Source organism: Stenella coeruleoalba (genome assembly GCF_951394435.1).
Source record: "Stenella coeruleoalba genome assembly, chromosome: 15".
NCBI lineage: Eukaryota > Metazoa > Chordata > Mammalia > Artiodactyla > Delphinidae > Stenella > Stenella coeruleoalba.
The window spans coordinates 66,908,153-66,930,012 of NC_137161.1; the positions used below are offsets into that span (position 1 = coordinate 66,908,153).

Consider the following 21,860-nt stretch of genomic DNA (forward strand, 5'->3'; position numbering starts at 1 on the left):
GCAGGCGGATTCTTAACCACTGCACCACAAGGGAAGCCTGCATTATTCTAGATTAAAACATGCTGATGATGTTGGGTTCTGCTTCGTTTTAGATCAGGCCTAATTTTTTTTTTTTTTTGGCTTTTTAAATCAAATATATAATTTGTCTTTTGCAAGTTTATGAATTTAAATTGGCTGTTTGGCTAAGGTATTAATATATAAATAGTCTTTCTTTTTAATTGTTCATTTCTGCTTTTAAAATGGGAATTGATGACATTTTTATCCTGAAAGTAGAGTCTTCTCTCTAGTTTAAATGAGCTAAATACAGCTCCTAAAATCATCATTGCAGTCACAGTTTCGATACAACAAAGTGATTTTGGAGCTCTAATGCCCTAATTTCAAGCAACAAAGAAATCTGACTAGCTCCTTGAAGTTTGTCAGTTTTGCTTTGGAGGAGGCTTTAGTTTTTAAAAACATCTAGATTGAGGGATTCCCTGGTGGCGCAGTGGTTGAGAGTCCGCCTGCCGACGCAGGGGACACGGGTTCGTGCTCTGGTCCGGAAGGAAGATCCCACATGCCGCGGAGTGGCTGGGCGCATGAGCCATGGCCGCTGAGCCTGCGCGTCCAGAGCCTGTGCTCCGCAACGGGAGAGGCCACAACAGTGAGAGGCCCGCGTAGCACAAAAAAAATAAATAAATAAAATTTAAAAATCTAGATTGAAAAGAAGATGCACCTGAGCAGTTAGTGTTTCTTTTTATTCTGCTATACAAAAATGCTCTAAAATGTCATTATACTGAGTTTTCCTAAACAGTCCTCATTATGCTTCTAGAATTTTCTAAGATATCTCTATCTGCTGAGCGTGATCAAAGACTTGTTTACCAAAGGTCCTTTTTCCTGTTTCCTTTTCCTCCTGTCTCTATCATAACATGCCTCACCTACCACATTCTGATTGGTATAACCAAGCAGGAGTGAGTAATTTATGGAATTGCCTTAATGGTGTGGCTAACAAAGCCTCTTGATATAAGGTCTCCTCCTCTCTGTGAGTAAAACATTGTAAAGGACTAGAAATGTTCTTAGGGCGAGAGAAGACAGGGAGGAGAGAGAGGGAGGGAGAGACTGATTGTGTTCATGAGATACTGAGGGCTGAGAGTGGTGTGTTAACTATGTTCTTCGCTTACTGTTTTAATAGGATGTCCTGTGCTTTATCTTTTTCTATATAGTTATTTAGAGATGAAGATTCTAGAATATGAAATAGTATCTCTCTCCTGGGAATAGAGATGTGCTCAAAAGACATAAATGGAAATTATCTTATACCACTCCTAGCCATTCTTAAAAATAGGAGGGACCCTAGGAATAGAAAACATGAATATATGATGTCTTCTACGATTACATTCCAGTGAATGTAAAAGTAGGATTCTTTGTTCATTAACTGATGTTCAAGAATTGGATGCCCCAGTTTCGTAACCATTTTTATCATCTTATATCTTCATATTTATTAAACATACTAGTTCTTATAAAGGAAATTTTGCATGTTTTGAGATTTGGAAATAGGAGAATTGCTAAATTTAAAGAAATATGGTTGTTTACTTTCGTATGGCCATTTTATTATTGCAAATATAAATTATAAATGAAGATTTTTGAACTCACTTTGATTTAGAAGACAAAATTAAAGTCTTTACTGGCATCTAAGTATTTTTAAAGATGTCTTTAAGAGGGTTTGTATCTTTCTGATTTTTCCAGAGTACTTGGTATAAATGAATGGCAGAATACAGGGTTCCAGTATGATGTCATCAGCTGCTTGAATTTGCTGGACCGCTGTGATCAGCCCCTGACTTTGTTAAAAGATATCAGAAGTGTCTTGGAGCCAACTAGAGGCAGGGTCATCCTTGCTCTGGTCTTACCTTTTCATCCCTATGTGGAAAACGGTAAGTGTGGCCACCCACTTACCAGCCTGTTATCCAGAATTGGTGCTTATTGGTATTTGTGATTCTGTGCTGTGCACAATTAGACATGGACTGGTATTTCTCAGAATAGCCTGGAATTTAACAGAGTACAGTTAACCCATGTAAAATACCACCTTGGTTAATGTTCGTCTTAATGTGGATTTTATAGAACTCTGGTACTCCCTTTGCAGTGGTAAGAATTAATACTCAGATGGATCTGCCTGCTCAAGATTGAAAGCCTAAAATGCTTTTAAATGGAGCCTTAACCACTAATTTATTAGCTTATGAGCTGAGTCAAGCAATAAATGATGCCTTTTAATCTACCTGAATATACCTGCCAAATGTTACAGCTGTTTCATATTTTACGTCTCTCGTCCCAGACTCTAATAATGATAAATGCTGTTGTTATCCATTTTTTCCTTTTGAAGACCATTTGTGTCCCAGCATGTATCATTTCTTTGACGTTTGGTGTTTTGATTGCATGGTCTTGCTCTTCAGCAACACTGAACGAAGAATATCTCAGAAGAAATGGTTTGATTTCATATTGCTTCACATTTACTTTTGGCCAGAGACATTCATTCATACTTGGTTTTCGCTTATGTGGTTTGCATTTTAGATCATGTTGAAAGTTATGACTTTAAACCTCTTTTGAATTTTCATAAGTTATTGTACAGTCATGTAAAAATTATTATATGAGTAATGCATGTTAATATTTTTAAATCTTTACTTTTTCTTTTTTACTGCCTTGTTCAGCTTTGGGTTCAAAAACTCTAAGCGCTTGTAGACATTTTTAAGAAATCCATTAGTATTTTGTAAGCATCGTAGTTATCAAATACCTGTGAGAGTCTGTGTCTTAAGGGATAACACTGAAGTTTGCTTATAACTGTGGATTTGTGTTGCCATTCACTTGCTCCTTCTTTTCTTCTTATTTTTTCTCCCTCAGGTCTTAGCCCCTTCTGATTTCGTGCTTGTCTTAACGTTTGCCGAATGGTTTTAGATTTGTGTTGATGGTGGGGAAAATGGAGAATTCTTTAGACATAGGAGGGTGGGAAGGAGAATAGATAGAATAGATGTCCCCTCCCCCATCTAACTTCTCCATTCCTGTGTTGAATCCTTTTGTCATGGTAAAGAAAAAAACTGCTATAATGTGTGAGTGCCCATATAGTGCATATATGTGTTGTATAGGGGAAAACCTGGTAAATGTTGTCCTTGATAATTTAGCAGCCTGACCTTGTTTCAGTGCTGTTCCCTGTGTAACTAAACCTCGGCTCCATCTCACTGCATTGCAGTCACTAGTCATCAGGTTGTAAGGTCCAGTCTTCCTGTGTCCTGTTGGGCAACCACACGATGGAACTTTAATGCTACTTCCTGACATAGCAGGAGGTGGAAGAGCAGGGGAAAAAACATCAATCTAACCATGAATTTTATTTCCTTGTGTTTTTGTTTTTTGTGTGTGTGTGTGCTACGCGGGCCTCTCACCATTGTGGCCTCTCCCATTGCGGAGCACAGGCTCCGGATGCGCAGGCTCAGCAGACATGGCTCACGGGCCCAGCCGCTCCGTGGCATGTGGGATCTTTCCGGACCGGGGCACGAACCCGTGTCCCCTGCATCGGCAGGCGGACTCTCAACCACTGCACCACCAGGGAAGCCCTCCTTGTGTTTCTGACACTAAAAATTGAAAAGAAGTTAAACTGGACAAGAGGGCAGTCTCTAGTAAGGCCTGAAAACAAGCTCCTTGATTGTGGTTGCACAGTTGCCTGTTGAATCCAAGGAGTCTGGTGTGTGATACACAGCAAACTGAGCAGCGGAGCCTTGTTTGCTGTGGGTGACCTTTAGTGACCTATAAGTTTCGTAGACCGCTTGTGGCACTCTATTATTGCTTCCTTTCTCTAAGTCACTAATTAGATCCTGATGATTTCCATGTGACACTGTGTAAAGACCCAGGAGGTGCAAAGTGATCTTGCTGTGAGTTCATGTGTATGGGGCTGGTTTAAGGATATGTGAGTGTACTTTTCACACTTGGCTCAATTTATTTTTTAACAAAAGCAGTTGTAGATGAAATGATTACTTGTGTAATTTTTTTTTGATTTGTCTTGAAGTTGAACCCCAGCAATTTTGTTGCTTAGGTTAATTTAGGGAAAAAAAATGCAAAATGTATCTTTGTAATTTCAGTTTGTTTGGTTTGCTGACCCAATTCTGGTTGGGGGTTATTAAACCTAGTGAGAATTGTTTTAAGCATCAAAAAGGGGCAAAGTATGTAATCAAGAAAAGGAGACTTATTTTGCAAAAATGAACATTTAGTGATGTTTAATTTTTCAAAATTGTAATTTTTATGAAAAGGTAATTCATGGTCAGAAAGAGTTCAAGCAGCTTGCAAGAGAGTATAAAAGGAGGTTTCTTATCCACTCGTTACACAATCTTGTTCAGGTTTCTTGAATAGTTTTCTAAAGATAGTCTATGCAAATATGTGTGAACATGAAAAAATTGATTCTATAATTAAAGCCCATTATAAATAGTTTCATTGCCCTTTTCCTCTCAAGCATGTCTAGGAAATTATTCCTTACTAGTGCGTAAGTATCTACATCCTTGTCTACGTGTAAGCAGTGGTGTGCTGGAGCTGGTTTTACTGGCTCAGGAGAGCTGATTGTTATCTTGGCAGGAATTTAGTGAACTGGTTGTTAAACTTGGCCATTATTGAAATTGACCTCAATGGGAGTACTTACACCATGGAAATTGGCACACTCCACAAATAGTCTCTCCCTTCTCCTAGCTGATTGGTAAACCTTTACCAGCACACTGCTGGGCATTTGGTAACTTTACTAGAGGAGGCCTCTGTTGACTTATTACTTTTAGATACCAGCAGTTTGCTTTATAAATATTTACAAGTGAAATGAACATTCTTAGGCAAGTCTTTTGCACACGTGTAAGTAGGTATCAGGATGTTTTCTGCTTCAAGAAACAGAAGGAGCAACTAAAAGTAGCTTTTAAAAATTAAGAGTTTATTTTAGAAAAGTGATTTCGAGGTTGGTTAATTCAGTGATGAAAGTGTCCACTGAAGCTCAGAACTTGCTTTCATTTCTTCATCTTCAGTGCGTTGACATTCCCCTCGCAATTACAAAATGGCTGATGCAGCGCCAAGCATCATGTGTAGGCGTGACAGAGTCTTGGAAAGAAAGAGGCATTTTCTCCCATCCTTTTTTTTTTTCTAAAGTGATGGAAACCTTTTCCAGAAAGCTCCCTGGCACATCGCACTTTTTCCCATCGGTAAGGATGGGGGCACATGCCCTGCCCAGCCAACAACTGGCAGGCAGGTTAGGACAATTGTGCTGCAGGTCTGGGGAGGGAGTCTGCCCTGAGCATATTTACACTGTGAGACTGAGCTTGCGGTGAAGGTGGGAGGGATACTCTTATGGCACAGAATATCTTTATCATTTAAAAAGTGTTTACTGAGTGATGCTGGAGATAAATGAGCGAAAAACATACAAATATCCTTGTCCTCATGGAGCTTATGTTCTAATGAGGAAGACAGACTGTAAACAAATGGCATGTTGTTGATGATAAATGTTATGGAGAAAAATAAACAATAAAAGCAAAACAGGGGCTTCTTGGAATTGGGGGTTGGCTTTGGGCGCTATAATTTTAAAGAGGGGGGCTCAGGGAAGGGCCTCTCTTAGAGGGTGATGTAGGGAAAAGGCTGAAGGAAGTAAGGTTTATGGTTATCTGGATGATACATTTCTAGGAGTGGAACTGCTTGTTAAAGAGTGAGTTTTCCAGGGCTTCCCTGGTGGCGCAGTGGTTGAGAGTCCGCCTGCTGATGCAGGGGACACGGGTTCGTGCCCCGGTCCGGAAAGATCCCACATGCCGCGGAGCGGCTGGGCCCGTGAGCCATGGCCGCTGAGCCTGCGCGTCCGGAGCCTGTGCTCCGCAACGGGAGAGGCCACAACAGTGAGAGGCCCGCGTAATGCAAAAAAAAAAAAAAAAAGAGTGAGTTTTCCAAATAGCTACACTGTGATCCTAACACCATTTATTGAGTAATCATCTTTTCCCCAATGCTTTGAAATGCCACCTAAATCATAGACTAAAGTCCTATAATGTGTTTGGTTCTGTTCTCTGAAGATTTATCCTTCTATATGTGTACCAATACCAAAATACTTTAATTACTGTAGCTTTATCATGCTTGTTAGTATCATAGCACTAGTCTTTCTTAATCAGTTTCTCTTAGATTTTTCTTGGCTTATTTATTTAACAGATCAACTTTAGCACTAACTTGCCTAGTTCCCCTATATTTATCGGTTAATTTAGGGAGTATTGAGTGTTCTTAGCTAATAATAGGATGTCTTTCAATTTATTCAGTTATGTTCATTAGTAACAAAATTTTCTTCATAAATGTCCTGCACAAGTTTTGTTAGATTTATTCTAATGGTGTGTGTGTGAGATATTATAAATAGGAATTTTTCTTCCTTCATGGTTAAAAAAATAAAAAATTTTCCCAGCTTTATATAATTGGCAAACATTTTTTGTATTTAATGTGTTCAACATGATGATTTAGTATACAGTATACATTGTGAAATGATTGCTGCAATCAAGTTAATTAGCACATCCATTACCTCACATAGTTACCTTTTGTGTGTGTGTGTGTGTGTGTGTGTGTGTGTGTGTGTGAGATGAGAACACGTAAGATCTATTCTTTTAGCAAATTTAAAGTATACAGTTCAGTATTATTAACTGTAGTCACCAGGTGGTACATTAGATCCACAGAACTTTTTCATCTTATAACTGAAAGTTTGTATCCTCTGACCAACATCTTCTTATTTCCCCCACCCACCAGCTCCTGGCAACCAACATTCTCTTCTCTGGTTCTGCAAGTTTGACTTGTTTCAATTCCACATATAAGTGTGATCATACAGTATTTGTTCTTCTGTGTCTAGTTTATTTCAGTTAGCATAATGTCCTACAAGTTCATCCATGTTGTCTCAAATGGCTCTCCCATCATATTTTAGAGTGGATATTATGCATACACAGACAAGCAGTTGTTTTTTGTGTGTGTGTGTGTGTGTGTGTGTACCAGTTTTGTAACCATTTACCTTATTGGATTATTTTAGTGTGTCCAGTAGTTTTCAGCATTGATTCTCTTGGGTTTTTTTAAATACAGTTACAGCATCTGCAGATGGTTTTAATACTTCCTTCTCATTTTTAGACTTTTTTTTTTTTTTTGGTACAAGTGAATTTGTAGTTATTTCCAGAAAATGTTAAAGAAAAAAATGGTGGAAATTTTTGCTTTGTTTTTTACCTTAATGAAAAAATACTTTAAATATGATTCTGTCTTTCGGCTTGAGATTGCTGTCTGGCTTGAGATACATATTTTTAAAAAATCCTATTTTATTAAGAGCTTAAAAAAAATCAGGAATCAATGTTGAATTTGCCACCTGTGTTTTCAACATCTCTAGAGATAGGGTTTTTTCTCCATTGGCTTATTAAATTAATAGTACTGTTCTAATACATATCCACTCTTGCATCCCTGGGCTTAGGCAGAGTAGTCTTGTATGTACCACTAGATTGTATTTACAAAAACTCTAAATAAAAATATTAGCATTAATATTATTGAAAAATGATAGTCGGTCTGATCTGATCTTTTATTTGGAGGATGTTATCTTTGTCATGTTTTGGTATCAATGTTCTGCTGGTTTTGTAAAAAATAATTTCTGAGTTCTTTCTAATGCTCTGGAACAGTTTAAATAGCATTATGGTTATCCGCTTTTGGAAATTTGGTAGAATTCTCCTGTGAAACCAGCTAAGCCTGTGGGTTTTGAGAGGTAGCCACTGGCAACTTTCTCACTTTCTTTCAGGGTCATTGTTCAGATTAAATTAGACATGTTAAGTCTTAAAGTTCCCATCAGTCTAAATAGAAATAAGCTAGACTCTGGCCAGACTGCTTTGTTGAAAGAGCATGGGCTTTGAGGGCTGACCTGTTTTGAAACAGGGGTCAGCCCTTATTACCTGTGCCTCTCATTAAGCTTAGTGTTTCATCTGTAAAAATGGGGCTAATACCTACCTTGAGGTTTGTTGTGAAGATTAAATAACGTAATTTAAAGGATAGTGCCCAACCTTGTCTATCTCAGTATTGGTATTTGATACACATTAGATTTTTTCATTCCATCCTATTCCGTTACTTTGCTTTTATTTGTAGCTTCATTGATCAGATTTGTTCACAGTTCTTCACTTTGAAGTATTTGTCAATGTTTTTGCATTTTAACTTGGTCTCAGAATCTGTACCTTTTCCATCGGTTTATGTGACTTGACTCCACAGACACTTAACTATATGCCTATTAGCCCAGGGCTTCAGACTCTCTCAGGTCTTATATAGTAGAGAGAAAGAAATGACTTATTCTGAAAATCTCGTTTACACCTTTTGGTATGTGGGTTTAAGTGCTCTTGTCTAGAGGGTAGGGTGTATAGACACTAGAACCATGTCTGTCCATTTTCGTCTTCAAGTTGTTTTAATATTATTTTCTTTTCATTGTCTTGGGAAATATAAATCTAAACAGAAGGCTATAGCTTAATCCTTTCCAGTGAAAATTCTGGATGCTCACATAGCAGGAAAATTAATGTTAGGGATCCAGTGAACAGTCCTTATGAAGAGGGGTGAGGATCAATGGCTAGAGAGTGAAGTGTGCTTCATATCTTAGTTGAAATGCTGAAAAAATATTTTTCTATAGAAACATCGTTCAATTGCATTCATATAAAGGCATTTAAGAGCCTACTATGTACCAGGCAGTGCTAGGCAGTAGAAATAAAAAGAAATGAGACATGTGCTTCTAGTTTTAAAATACTTACAGAATAGTTCAGAAGATGTAAACAGACAATGGCAGGATAGTCTGATAAGAAACATGACAGAGTACTATCGGTTTAGAGAAGGAAAGATCCATTAACTGCTAGGGAAGTTTTCATGTAGGTGACATTCGACCTGTTTGTATCTGTGGAGCATTTTACCAGGCAGAGGGAACGGCATGTGCAAAAAAGCATGAAGATGTGAACAAGGTGGGGTTCACAGGCGAGGACAAGTTCAGTGAGACCCAAGGATAGCATGCAAAAGAGGCCTTTGGTTGCATAATAGTATAGCACTCAATAAATATTGTTGGCTACATGGATGGATAAAAGAATGAATATTCTATATACATCAGGCGCTCATATATGACCTCAGGGAATATAACTACTTGGAAAAGTGTATTCCAAATTTTAGCTTAAAAATCAATCTTTGAAACACAGTCTTTGGTTGTATTGGCAAAGATTTAATCTGAATCAAATATGAATTTGTCTTAGGGATTTTGTTTCCTTGTTAGTTACACAAAGAACAGTATATATTCAGCCCTGAAAGTACCAAGTAATGATTCTCAGAAACGAAAAGGAAATGATCGAATCCAACACTTCTTCTATTCACCTAGATGGTGTTTGTGGTTAGTGGTTTGGAAGTTCATTTATTTCAGCCAGGCCAGTGGTCTCAAAGTGGAGGGAGTACACAAGACAATTTATTTTGGGATATAGGAAGAAAATATTAACATTTTTATTTATATTACTTTTAATGCCCATTGTTTAATTTCTATTTTTGTGTATACACATATACACACATAAGTGTATATGCATACACTATATAAATCACACACACGCACTCACACGTGTATACATCCTACACACAAATAAAATGAGGTTATGTGCTCCCCTCTCTCCCCTTTCCATTTTTCCTGGCACATGTGATTAGAAAGGTTAGAGATTACTGATTTAAACCGTTAGTACAAAACGCTTTCAAGGGATCTTAAAATATTCTAAACTTTGATCTGGGTTTTAAAAATAAGAATACATCTCATTTTATACCAGCTTAAGAGAAGCACTTTAATGAAATAAACATAATAGGTTGTAATTCATGTTTAGTAATGAACATATACTTGTAGGTACTTTAAATAGATTTTTTTTTACACAGAAGTAACTTTCAGAGAACAATTCATAACATGTTTTCTTAATGAGATGGTAATGAGTGCCATAAACATCCTTGCTGTATACCCAGTCCCTTACCTAACATTTCCCTCCTAAGTTGGTTAAAAATCAACATTGCAACGGACAATACAAAACTATATACTTAGTATGATCCCAGCTATGTATAAAGTGTAGGTTTGTGTAAGTGTGTATGTATGTGCACATATGTATATTTGTGTGTGTGTGTGTGTAATACAATGACTAATTAAAAGAGAAAAAAAAATCAGTATTGCAAGGGCATTGTCAGGAACAGTGCATTGCCGAATCCTTCCCTGGTGCTGCTGTTTGGCACGAGACTGACATCTAGAGTCGGATGTGGCTTATTTGTTCTGAGGTTTTTTCTGGTTGAACTTTCTGCTTTGGATTTTCTGTATATAAGTTATTGTATTCTTACTCTATATTCTATTCTGGTCTCACTTTTTGTTGGTAGCATGATGTAAGTTATTTTGCATACCCTGGTAGGAAAATGTGCACTATACCATTGCCCCATTGCAGTACCAGAGGAAATAATTTTTGCTACAAAATACTTCTCAAGGTGATTTTTTCTAACTCAAATTTTGCCACTCTCCTTCCTCCCTCCATCCTCCTTCCCTGCCAACTTAGTCTAACTGGCCCATCACTTCTACACACCGTAAAGACAGTTCTTCCATGCAAGACTGAGGCACGTGGTGTGGCTTCAAATCTTCTTCAGGGCAACAGTCATCGTGTGGTGCACCTCATATGTTGAGTGAAACAAATAAAGGATATATGCTGTAATTGAAAGTTTTTGAAGAGGTTTGACTGCTTAGAATTCTCCTAGCAAATTAGGAAAGTATTTTTCAGTTGCATTTTGTTGGGCTCTAGTATTGTGATAATTACTCTTAGTAATAGTTTCCTTATACTCTGACATTCTTCTTGTAGCCAGTTGACTTTTCCGTTTACTTTAAATTGTTTTTAAAAAAACCCTGATCAGTGTATGTCCATTGACACTTGCATAACTTCTGGAGTTGGATTTTCAGTGACTTAATTGAAAATCAGAAGATTTCTATGGTCTTTCATAGTTAGAAGGTGCTCTTCCATTTTCATAAGTGTTGTCTTTCTCCTGCTGCAATAGTAAATAATAAGCCATATTTTAAGTTATGTAACCAATAACGCCACGCTACAAGCAACATATAAACTACAGTGCCATCTTGCATTCTGGGTCCTAAATACCCTTCCAGTAACCTTAAAGGTCCAGTTACCATTTTCCCTTTATTTGGAGTAAGATGTGGGAACTGAAGAATAATTTTCTTGTTCAGATGCCATTGTCAAAGCCCTGGCTTAGAGCTTTAAAATTCCTACTTCCAGGCCTGTCTTCAGGCCATTTACCTTGGTCTCTTTGCTGAAAAAGGTGCCCCAGCATCAATAAGAAAAGAGTGTGAACAGGCATTTATAGTTATTCAGAGTGACATCTTAGGTAATTAGGCCACTTCTTCATGTGTTTATATATACATTGAAGGATGAAGTGACCACGTAGATGATATTCTTTCCTGGATGAAAATCCTTTTCAGAAATCGGATTTAAAAAAACACACTTCAGGGGGCTTCCCTGGTGGCGCAGTGGTCAAGAATCCGCCTGCCAATGCAGGGGACACGGGTTCGAGCCTTGGTCTGGGGAGATCCCACATGTCGCGGAGCAACTAAGCCCGTGCGCCATAACTACTGAGCCTGCACTCTAGAGCCCATGAACCACAAATACTGAGCCTGCGTGCCGCAGCTACTGAAGCCTGTGTGCCTAGAGCCCATGCTCCGCAACAAGAGAAGCCACTCAATGAGAAGCCCGTGCATCGCCACGAAGAGTAGCCCCCGCTTGCCGCAGCTAGAGAAAGCCCGCGCGCAGCATCAAAGACCCCATGCAGCCAAAAATAAATAAATTAAAAACAAAACAAAGCAAAACCCTCCCCACACCTCATATCAGAATTCTGTTTCATGTGGCCTCATGGCTGCTGTTTAAGAAGAAAATATCTTTCCTAGTATATAAGTTCATTATTTTGTATACATTTTAATTAAAATCTGAGCAGTTTGATCATGCATCATGGAAACCATCTGCTCTGCTGGCTCTAAAACAATGTCTTGTTTGAAAAACCTGTTTATATAGGACTTTAAAGAAACACTATCAGAATGTATTGTAATCAATATAGATGTATTCTTTCTATGACTACAACCCCAAAGACTGAAAAAAACCTCCTTTCTTATTTTTATTAGCTGTATCTTTTTTAATGTGAACAAGTAAGTTTTCTATATAATTTGATCCACAGATGTTTGCAACATCTACTTAATGCTTACTACTGCATGCAAGATACAATACAAAGTAGCTTTCAACCCACAAAAGCATCCTCGTCTGTACTGAAAACATTGCCTGTATCCAATGTGTTTCTGAAAGATTTCATGTCACTAAGATGCCAGCCTGGTGTCTATTGAATATTGCATCAGATGACCTTTGTTATGTATTTATCAAAGCAAGTTCTATATAAAAATGCATTTTGTGAAAATCCTCTTTCAGACGTTTGTAAAGGAAGACTTGGTTATCGATAGGTTGTTGGCAGCTTAGTTGTTTTTAGTTAAACATATGCTTTATATCTTTTTTGATATTTTACACTTACAGGTTGTTGGTTTGTTTCCATGTGTCTCTTCGTATATAGTTCTTGAGCAATTTCCTGAAAAATACGCCGAGCACTCTTTTTCTATAAATACAAATAAGAAAAAAATGTATCTGTCTCAGGAATAAAAGCAGTGATTATTGCACATCATCTCAGCCTTTTCTTTCTTTATTGCCACCAGTCTCAGAAACTACCCCGCCCAACACATCTATACCTAGTTAACTCTTGTATTTTGAGTATAGTAAGTAGAATTTATGATTGAGAACTATCAATTTACCACATATGTTACCATTATCATTTTTCTCAACAATAGGAAATAGTATCTGTGGTTGCAAGTTGTTCTTTGATGATGTTCTGAGTTTCTTAAATTATTTTGGATTTGAAGTAGTTACAACCACAATTCGAAAGATATTTTACAAGCATTGGTCTGTACCTTTTGTGAATCTTCTGTTTCCTTCTTTCTTAGAGTGTTAGATTTTGACTGTCAAGAAGAAAAGGAGAATCTTATAAGACACTTTATGTACTCAAAACAGTTGTGGCAGAGATCTCATACCATAATAAGGTTAAACTAACTTAATATTTAAATGGTAATGCAGTAAGAGTTAATAATTTTCATGTCATTTCTGAGATGCTTTATTAATAAAATAGCTCAAACTGATTGTAGGATTTATAGTAATCCTAATATAACATACACATCCCCCCTCTTGTAGCATGTGAATAGCCAGAAGATAGTCTTTCTCAAAATCTTTAGGCCTTTTAAAGATATTTAAAGGCAGTTTCTAATCTCTTTTAACTTTTTTTTGCTCTTAAAGATTGTTCTTAGCCCTTTCATACCTCCCCCACCAGCGGAAAGTAGCATGTGTATGATGGTTATAAAGAAGGGTCTCTTATTCCCATATTACTGGGTTTTAAAAAGAAAACCCTGTAAATTGTGTACTCTGGTTAATAATTTCAGTGATGAAAATTTTTGCTTTCTTCTACAGACCTCTCCTGCAGGTGGTATTTCCTGCAAATGCAAAGGAAGATATTAATTAGATGAGCTATTTCTGAGGCTCCCGACATGTGGAGAGATGGAAATTATTTCCTTATGATAATATTCAAGGCCATAGGGACATCTAATGCAAGAAATTTGACTTACTTTGGTGAGGACGATGAAGTACACGAATACACCAGTGACGTAGATAGACAGCAGTGATAAGAGGGCCGCCAGGAGACTCTGCAATTCCTTGCTGAGAGCCTTCCTGTCTTTGTTAATTACAGATACAGAAAGAACCACAGTCACTATTGAAGCATATTATTGCAAATATATGTATAAAGTATAATCAAAACTACATGTTAGAGGTGAAACATTAACTTATTCTATTTGGCTATTCATATAAAAATTTATTCAGGGTCTCTTGATTCAGAAAGTACTCAAGTATATGATATAGTTAAAGCCAGTTCATTAGTTCTTTAAATGTATTATGCCCAACATGTTATTCATTTTTAAAACTTAAAATTTTTAAAAATTCAATTAATTACTTGTCATAATGCTAAGTATCACTTTTTATATAAAGTTTTGCTGAAAGTTAGATAAACATTAAGAGTTTGTTCAAGGGTGTTTAAAGTTTCTTTTAGTAGATATGATGTACAAGTGTCACCAAGAGTCTGTTTATGGAGTTAAGATACTTTCCCATGTGTATTTATAACCTTGAACTGTTTAGTACACATAGCTGAACAGTGCAGTTCTCTAAGAACCTGAGAAGGCCGTACATTGAGACTTTAGTGCTCACTGCATGCTTAAAAGACAGGCATTGTTATATGTGCCCCTTATTTCTAATAAAGTTCTGGAAGTGGATTTATTGAATCCGTTTGCACATTCTGAATTTCTCCCTCCTTGCAGGAAGTGTCCTGTGCCCTAGGTAGTGATGAAGTAACACACCACGTCTTCAAGTACCTGAGTATTTGAAATACAAAATCCATTTAGATTTATAATTGTTATCTGAATAACTTGTACTTTTCAACTAAATATCCCATAGATGCTTATCGTGTGAACTCAGTTTATACAACATACATTTTTCTTGTGAAACTAACAAATCAACCATATCTGTAAAACTTAAAAAGTTTCAAGTGTGAAATTAGGAGCTCTGTAGAAAAGGAAGTTGCCATGTCTATCTTAGTGGTACTTTCATTCCTGTTCCTCAAGAAGAATGTTTCTTCACGTAAGCTTGCAGGTTTGAAACCTTCATCTCTTTACAAACCATTTTTCTTCTGTCTAGTATTTTTTATAGAAGACGAATGCATGCAGTGAGATATACAGATCTCCAAAGCGGTTGTGTTTGTTTTAATACCTATAGCTAATGTTTATTGAGCACTTGCTATGAACCAGGCACCATTAAAAGTGCTTTATGTGTATTAATGCATTTATAATTTACCTTACAGGTGAGAATAAACTAAGGTTAAATGACAGTGGAATATCAAAAGGCCATTAGAGCACCAAAGCAGGGGTTAAAATACAGGACCATCTGGGCTCCTCAAAGTCCTGTTTTAAAACCAAAAGGCTGGCTAATTTGAGTTTACGTTTTCATGATCTCAGTGCTCATCTTACCAGAGTTTTTTTTTTTTTTTTTTTTAAAGAAGATGTTGGGGGTAGGAGTTTGTTAATTAATTTTATTATTTATTTTTGCTGTGTTGGGTCTTCGTTTCTGTGCAAGGGTTTTCTCTAGTTTTGGCAAGCGGGGGCCACTCTTCAATGCGGTGCGTGGGCCTCTCACTATTGCGGCCTCTCTTGTTGCAGAGCACAGGCTCCAGACGCGCAGGCTCAGTAGTTGTGGCTCACGGGCCTAGTTGCTCCGCGGCATGTGGGATCCTCCCAGACCAGGGCTCGAACCCGTGTCCCCTGCGTTAGCAGGCAGATTCTCAACCACGGCGCCACCAGGGAAGCCCATACCAGAGTTTCTTTAAAGACGAGAGGTCTGAAAAAAAGCACGAAGTTGCTGCCCTTCTTTTCCTTCCCCCAGAATCACGTGAAGCTTTTCCTCTGAAATTTCTTAATTTCTTAATTTATAGAACTTAGCTAGGCTCCGTGTCCTCACTTGCATGAGGAAATTGTCATGGATTTTAGTAAATCTCAAGAAGCCAGGGCCACACCGACCTTTTTTCTGTTCCTTATCTATGCAGAAGGGGTAGGGTCAGGGATCCCCCAGTGGCTTCACCTAAAATTTGTGTTTATTCTCCATAATGCATTTTTTTTTTCTGGGTCCAATTTATTGATCGCTTTCGCTTCTCCAGTGTTTTGTTCTAGATGGTGCAATACCAGACTAGATACTGACAAGGCTGTCAGTTAATCATCACATTTCCATCAGTGTAACATACAAAAGGAGGATATAGTTGGTCAGCCTTTGCCAGTAAAGTCTGGACATGGAAAGAGAATATAGCACCCACATAACCCTGACTCTGCGTCTGTGGAGGCTGGGAGATGGTGTCAGAGGAGTTCTTGAATCCAGACTTCATGTTAGCTTGTGTGCAGGTCACACTCTTCACTGGCTCGGGTACTAAGTTATCAAATTGACCTCATAATCTCTGCATATAAGTATTGTGATGCATTTCGGGGGCAGAGCAGAACGCAGTGTTCGGGAATAAAGTCTTGACTAACCTCTTACCACCAGCACAGTCCCTCCTCCCGTGCGCTTAGCTCTCGGTTCCTTTGAACTGGGAAAGGCTATTCCACAGACGTAGATTGCACTGTCATTGAAAGCCAGCCTGTTCACAGTGAGGGCAACTTGGTTTTGTGCCAGATTCACAAGTGTGAATTTGTCTGTCTCATCTCTGCATCCATCCAAGCACAGGTTCTCGGGCTGGAGAGCGCCATAGCGAAACCACAGGCTTGTTGGTCGCTCTGCAGGGCACCCCTCGGTGGAGAAAGAGCACTGCATGGTCACAGCCTTTTGAGTGTAGTCCACTTCAAGGGAAGGTGGTTGAACCACCGAGACGGTACAGTTGCTCGCGGCACCTGCAGGAGGAAGCAGGTGAGCCTGTTTAGTGGGCCTCTCACCTCCCTTTGTGCTTCCGTTTTATTGACATTTTGGGGTGAAGAATCGTTGAAAGCCATTGCTTTCTTTTTCTTCCCTCACTCCCAGCACAGACAAGACTGTAAAAGTAGACACTGGTGACAGTATTTTATAATAACTATAAATGGGGTATAACCTTTAAAAATTGTGAGGTTGTACACCTGTAACTTACATAACATTGTACATCAACTTTACTGCAATTAAAAAAATTTGAGACTAAAAAAAAAAAGTAGACACTGGTATTCCTCACTTTTCCTAACTCTCCGAGTTTCCTAACCTCAGCCTGCTGTTGTGCAGTGATGTCTGGTACTTGAGGGCAGCCCCAGAGAGGTCCCGGGAATCTGCATTATCATGAGCGGAGGTGACAGCAGATCCAGAGTCAGAAGTTCGGGGTCCACATGTACACTTGTGGTGTACGTACAAGCTTTCCTCTGACCTCCCTATGCAGATCACTTACTCTCTCAGGACCCGTTTCCTCATCCGTACCCCCTGGCCTCACAGGAGTGTTGTATTCAATGTGGTAATAGGTATCAAAGCCCTTCATGCAAATGTCACGCCCACTGATTGAGCACATGGGCAGTAGGGATTTGGGGGGGGCCTTGTGGCAGTTGTGATTGCTAGGAATTCATGACAATTTACAGTTGTTCTTTTATGAGTCTAGTTGTCCCAGTGGGAAACATTATAAAAGGCAAGATGTACATCTGGGAAAATGTAGCCCGGGCTCAGCCTACAGGGTCTTTGATTACTGAGCAGAGGCCTGATGAGCTGGCCGGGCCGCAGCCCAGCAAGTTGGATTTCTTCCTGGCACTTGTACGTTGCTTTGTAGTCTCTTGTAGCTTTCATCTATTTGATGAGAGTGTAGCTCCTGGAGCACACACTTTAGTTGGGATCCTAGCTCTGCCAGTTCCTAGTTCTCTGGTCTGTTTCCTCATTAGCAAAATGGGGATAGTATTGTGCACCTCATGAGTTTAGCGGGAAGTTTAAGTGAGGCCATGTATGCATAAGGAGTATTTACTTACCTAAGTCTTAGTAAGTATTTAATAAAAGGTAGCTATTTCTGCTGCCACCATTATTCCGTTAATGGGCAGTGTCATATGCCCATTTTAGAGATAATTGTGGACATCTCAGCAATGTGTTAGCAGGGCCGGGGTTAGATATCCAGTCGAGTGCTCTCTCCACCATGTCCTGCTGCTTTCATGTCATAGAGGTTGGGTCCCTACTTTGGCCTTCTGTCTAATCCCAGGCATGTGAAGCTGGAAAGCTGCTCAGGTGTTTATAAATGGGAAGACCTCCCCTCAACCCTTTTGGGATCAAGGGAGGGGCTCTATGTGAAATAGTATTGGTTGAGACAAATTGGAATTTTTGCATGTTTTTAGTCTGACTTTGCCTGGTTATATGTTTCCATGTGGTCTTATTTGTCTGACTTTGTCCTTGGCTACTGTAAACGAAATTGAAAGGTAATCCAAGTGGTCTGATGTAAGTTTCAGACGAGCTTTTTGTCACCTAACGTTTTTGTTATAGGTCCTGACCCAGAACAGAAGAATTAAAACTAGAATCATGGTATCTGTGATGCAGGTCTGTTCTCACCATGTTTTAATTTTAGCATTTGTACAATTGAAGACGAGCTGGGAGCTTTTTAGCAACCTGATAAATGTAAACCAGATGAGAGGGTAAAGTCACTTGGAGAAGACCAGGCTTCCTACTTCTTCAGCTGAGGGACTTAGCTTCACTCCTAAGTCTGATAACTGTAAGCACAGGTCTCCTACCCAGACTCAGTCACCTTAGAAGTAAAGAAACGCTTTACAAGGTATAGTGATCATTATGTATGGAAACTTGAAATGGAAGTGGGCCTACCAAGCCACAAAGTTAACCAGCAGTGTCCCAGTGTCAGGTCCTCTGTCACATAGAGTTTTTAACAGGGAAGCTGCCTTTTAACATTTTTCTTGGAGAGCTAGTGCTCCAGGGTAAAATAAATATTTGCAACTTTGGAGTTTCATATATCTGCTCATTTCTGACTACTGCCTGAGAAGGGAGAAAACCAGTTGCAGTGGTTTCCTGTGAGAGCGCAGACTGTGAGGACACCGCTGCCCCTTCCCCCATGCTGTGAAGCAACATCTTAGTGAAAAAAGGGAAGTTCGGATGATATGTCACACTGCAGCCCACTCCTTGAAAGATTTCTCTTTAAGAACTCCCACATTCTGTAGGATTTTTTTAAAAAAAAAATCTGAAAAGGTTGAAAGTTTATCTTCTTAGTGGAGGGAATAAAAAAAGATTACTATTTTTGAAGACCAAGCTAGAAAATACATAGAAAATTAATTTTTTGACACTTTCTAAAAAAAGCCTCTTTGGAAAATTTCGAACATATGCAGAAGTAGTCGACCAGCACAGTAACTTCTGTGCCGTCACCTGACTTCAACCCAATGTTGTTTCACCTCTTCTCCCTACTTGCTCCTTCAGTCCTGTGTTATTTTAGGGCAAATTCCAGATATTTTATCTGCACATCTTTCAAAATATATCTTTAAAAGATAAGAATTCTTTAAAATAATACTAATTAAAATATATTAAAAGTAATATATACATATTAGGGAAAAAAAGACTATAACTGAAAGTAGAAGCAAAAAAATCACCCATAGTCCTTTCATCACCCCCACCAAAATCACTGTTAACATTTTAATATATTTCTTGACAGATGAGAAAAAAATCATTTTAAGGGCTTTTGCTCCCTTTCCTGCCCTATGACCCAAACTTTGTGGGCAAATCTGAGATTATTAGATTTATTAGAACTATGGTGAGATTATTAGAACTGTGATGTAGGAAACTCTTTCATAGAGAAAAAAACAGGTATAGGCATCCATATATTATGAGATGATTCTTCAAGGAAGGAGCCATTGCAGTTGTTTTTTTAAATGACAAGTACTTTAATTTATAGAAATTCAGCTTTTCTGAAGCACTGTTCTTTAAAAATATTCAAGTATTGTTTAGTGCAGAGTGAGTTCACCTGTATGGGAACTGAATTGTTGATTACTAACATGTGATTTTACGAATATTTTCAACCCTTTGGTGAGGTGCCCTTCTCTACAGCTGCATAAGAGCAAAGGACATTTTCAGTGTTAATATGAAATTTTTTCTCAGCGATTTTTTTTTATTACCTGTTTGAGAAAAAAAATTTATCACCTTAGACAATTTCCATAATGTTATACATTTAAAAATTAATCTGTAGGGGCTTAAAATATAAATGAATTAGGCAAAAAGTAGCAATTGATTTAAATAAAATGGAGGGAAAAATAAAAGAACCTTACCGACATGAAATAGAATCAGATTGAGTTCCAGACCGAGAATGATTTTGCCTCTGTTCACAGTCTTCATTTCTGTGTGTATGTGTGACGTGGTTGGCGGGATTGTGTATTTGAAGAGAGTTGGCTTTTTTTTTTTTAAAGAAAGGAAGAACCAAAGAGAGGAACTCTTATTAAGGAACCATAATCAGGAACTTTTTGAAATTGTGTAAAGATTGTTTGTAATCCAGTTTCACCATTGCAAGTTGAGATTTTAGCCTAGAGCACACTTCTAAATGTTCATATGTTCACATTTTTCTTGGATTTTACAAACCCTCGAAAGTGTTAGATGTTTTGAGTGAGATTTTGATTTACACGTGGTGCATATTCTCAGGATGTATTGTTTGACGGATAATTCGTACTTTAAATTTCTAGAGCAGTTCAGTCGCTGGTCTTGGGGCATCTAATTTGTGCTTAGTGCTGGGCCAGTAACTTCTGGAAATGGAGGAGAAGCAGAAGGAAGTGTCTTCACGTAGAGGCAAGAGAAAAATTAGTGAACGGTACATCAGAGTACAATGAAGAAATAAGTTGTGTACCATTAACTAGCTGTGCCCCAGTTTGTGTGACCCCTTTTATTGTGCTGTGAAACAACTGTGTGGAATCTCTGTCATCCCCAGCCCCTTGGGGGCTTCAGCAGTCAGGTTCTTTGTAAGCAACAGAAAATGACTTGGGCTGACTTAAGCAAAGGGTAATTTACTGAAAGGATTTGGGGTAGCTCAGCGAGTCACTGGAAGGACTGGAGAGTCGTGTGTGGGGGTCTACACACAAGACACATGCCCCAAAACATACTATAAAACTGATCCAAAGAGCACACTGCCGCCGCCGAGCACTAGATGCTGCAGCTGGACCAAAGCCTGTCGGTAGTACCGCCCAACGCTGCCCAGCTGCTTGGTCTCACGCCACCGCTCCGCCTCCCCAGAGAACGAGCCTCATGTCCCCACTTCTCTGGGTCACTAGCTCCTCCTTCCAGGTCTCAGGTGAGTGTTTCTGAGCTTAGGGTCGTGTGCCAGTGCCTTAGCTGCAAGAAAGGCAGGGAAAGCTGCTTCCCCAGGCTTTGTCTTCCACCAGGAAGAGGGTGCTGGGCCACTGAAAAGAGCGAAAAATCTTCCCACTGTACTGTTTGTACTCTTGGCACCTGTTGATTATATTTTGTCATTTACGGAAAGTTATTCTCAGTCTGAATTTAGTAACGCTTTTAGTATTATTGTGTTTTTTCCATCATCATAGCATCTAAAAGCACCCCCAAATTTATATATACTATTGTGTGTGTGTGTGTGTCTGTAGTCAGTGCTTGGTATGTGTGTGAACTTGAAGACCTTTTCTAGCCCCCCAGTATCTGGGCATCTGATGCTCATGGGTTTGGGAATGACTAACATAACATAGACTTCAGTCACTATTCCAAGAAGTGCTGGATTGATTCATCCATTCTAGTGTGTTAACCACTCTCTGGTTCTGGAGCTTAACTTTTATGAAATTGTTCTGGAAAGTTAGAGAGTGGATTGACCTCCCTTGAAAAAGATACTGAATGATCTGTTTTTATAAATTAAAACCTTCATTAGCCTATTTTTATTTTCAGCCTGATAAACCTCTCTAGTTAATATGTTGCATAATTTTACTACACTAGTGGCATTTTCTAGCATTTATCCAAAACCGTCTTTCAAGTTTTACGTGTTACTCTCTGCTTCAATATTCCAGTGTTTAATCAGCAGTTTTCCAAACCTATTAACCATTACACACCAGTCAGTCTGAGGGAGGGTGATGTCCAAAACTGTCAGAGAAAATAGTAGTGTGGGCTTTGGGTCCAGTTAAACCAGGGATTATGTTTCTGCCCCAGTGTTCATGAACCTTGTAGGCTGGGGCATGTGCTTCAGTTCTCCTAAGTCTGTACTTCCTCTCTTTGTCCTACTGCTGG

General features: G+C 38.7%; 2 protein-coding genes across 5 annotated transcripts in view; one reads left to right on the forward strand and one right to left on the reverse strand.

The window, feature by feature from the left end:
- The window catches only part of METTL9 (methyltransferase 9, His-X-His N1(pi)-histidine), a 45,092-nt gene that overhangs the window by 20,417 nt on the left and 2,815 nt on the right, over positions 1-21,860 (forward strand). For 3 of the 4 annotated variants that reach the window (XM_079943905.1, XM_079943906.1, XM_079943907.1), the window contains one exon: positions 1,720-1,904. The exons of the other annotated variant lie outside the window; for it this stretch is intronic. In XM_079943905.1, the coding sequence (XP_079800031.1) occupies positions 1,720-1,904 (185 nt within the window). The remainder of the gene's footprint in view (positions 1-1,719; positions 1,905-21,860) is intronic. 4 annotated transcript variants of the gene reach the window in all.
- On the reverse strand, positions 9,599-20,927 carry IGSF6 (immunoglobulin superfamily member 6). Its single transcript, XM_079945138.1, has 6 exons — positions 19,916-20,927; positions 16,202-16,558; positions 13,706-13,812; positions 13,001-13,048; positions 12,571-12,651; positions 9,599-11,034 (listed from the first exon to the last, which is right to left on the reverse strand). Exons 1-6 carry the CDS (start codon positions 19,980-19,982, stop codon positions 10,975-10,977), a joined length of 720 nt encoding a protein of 239 aa, XP_079801264.1. The 5' UTR covers positions 19,983-20,927; the 3' UTR covers positions 9,599-10,974.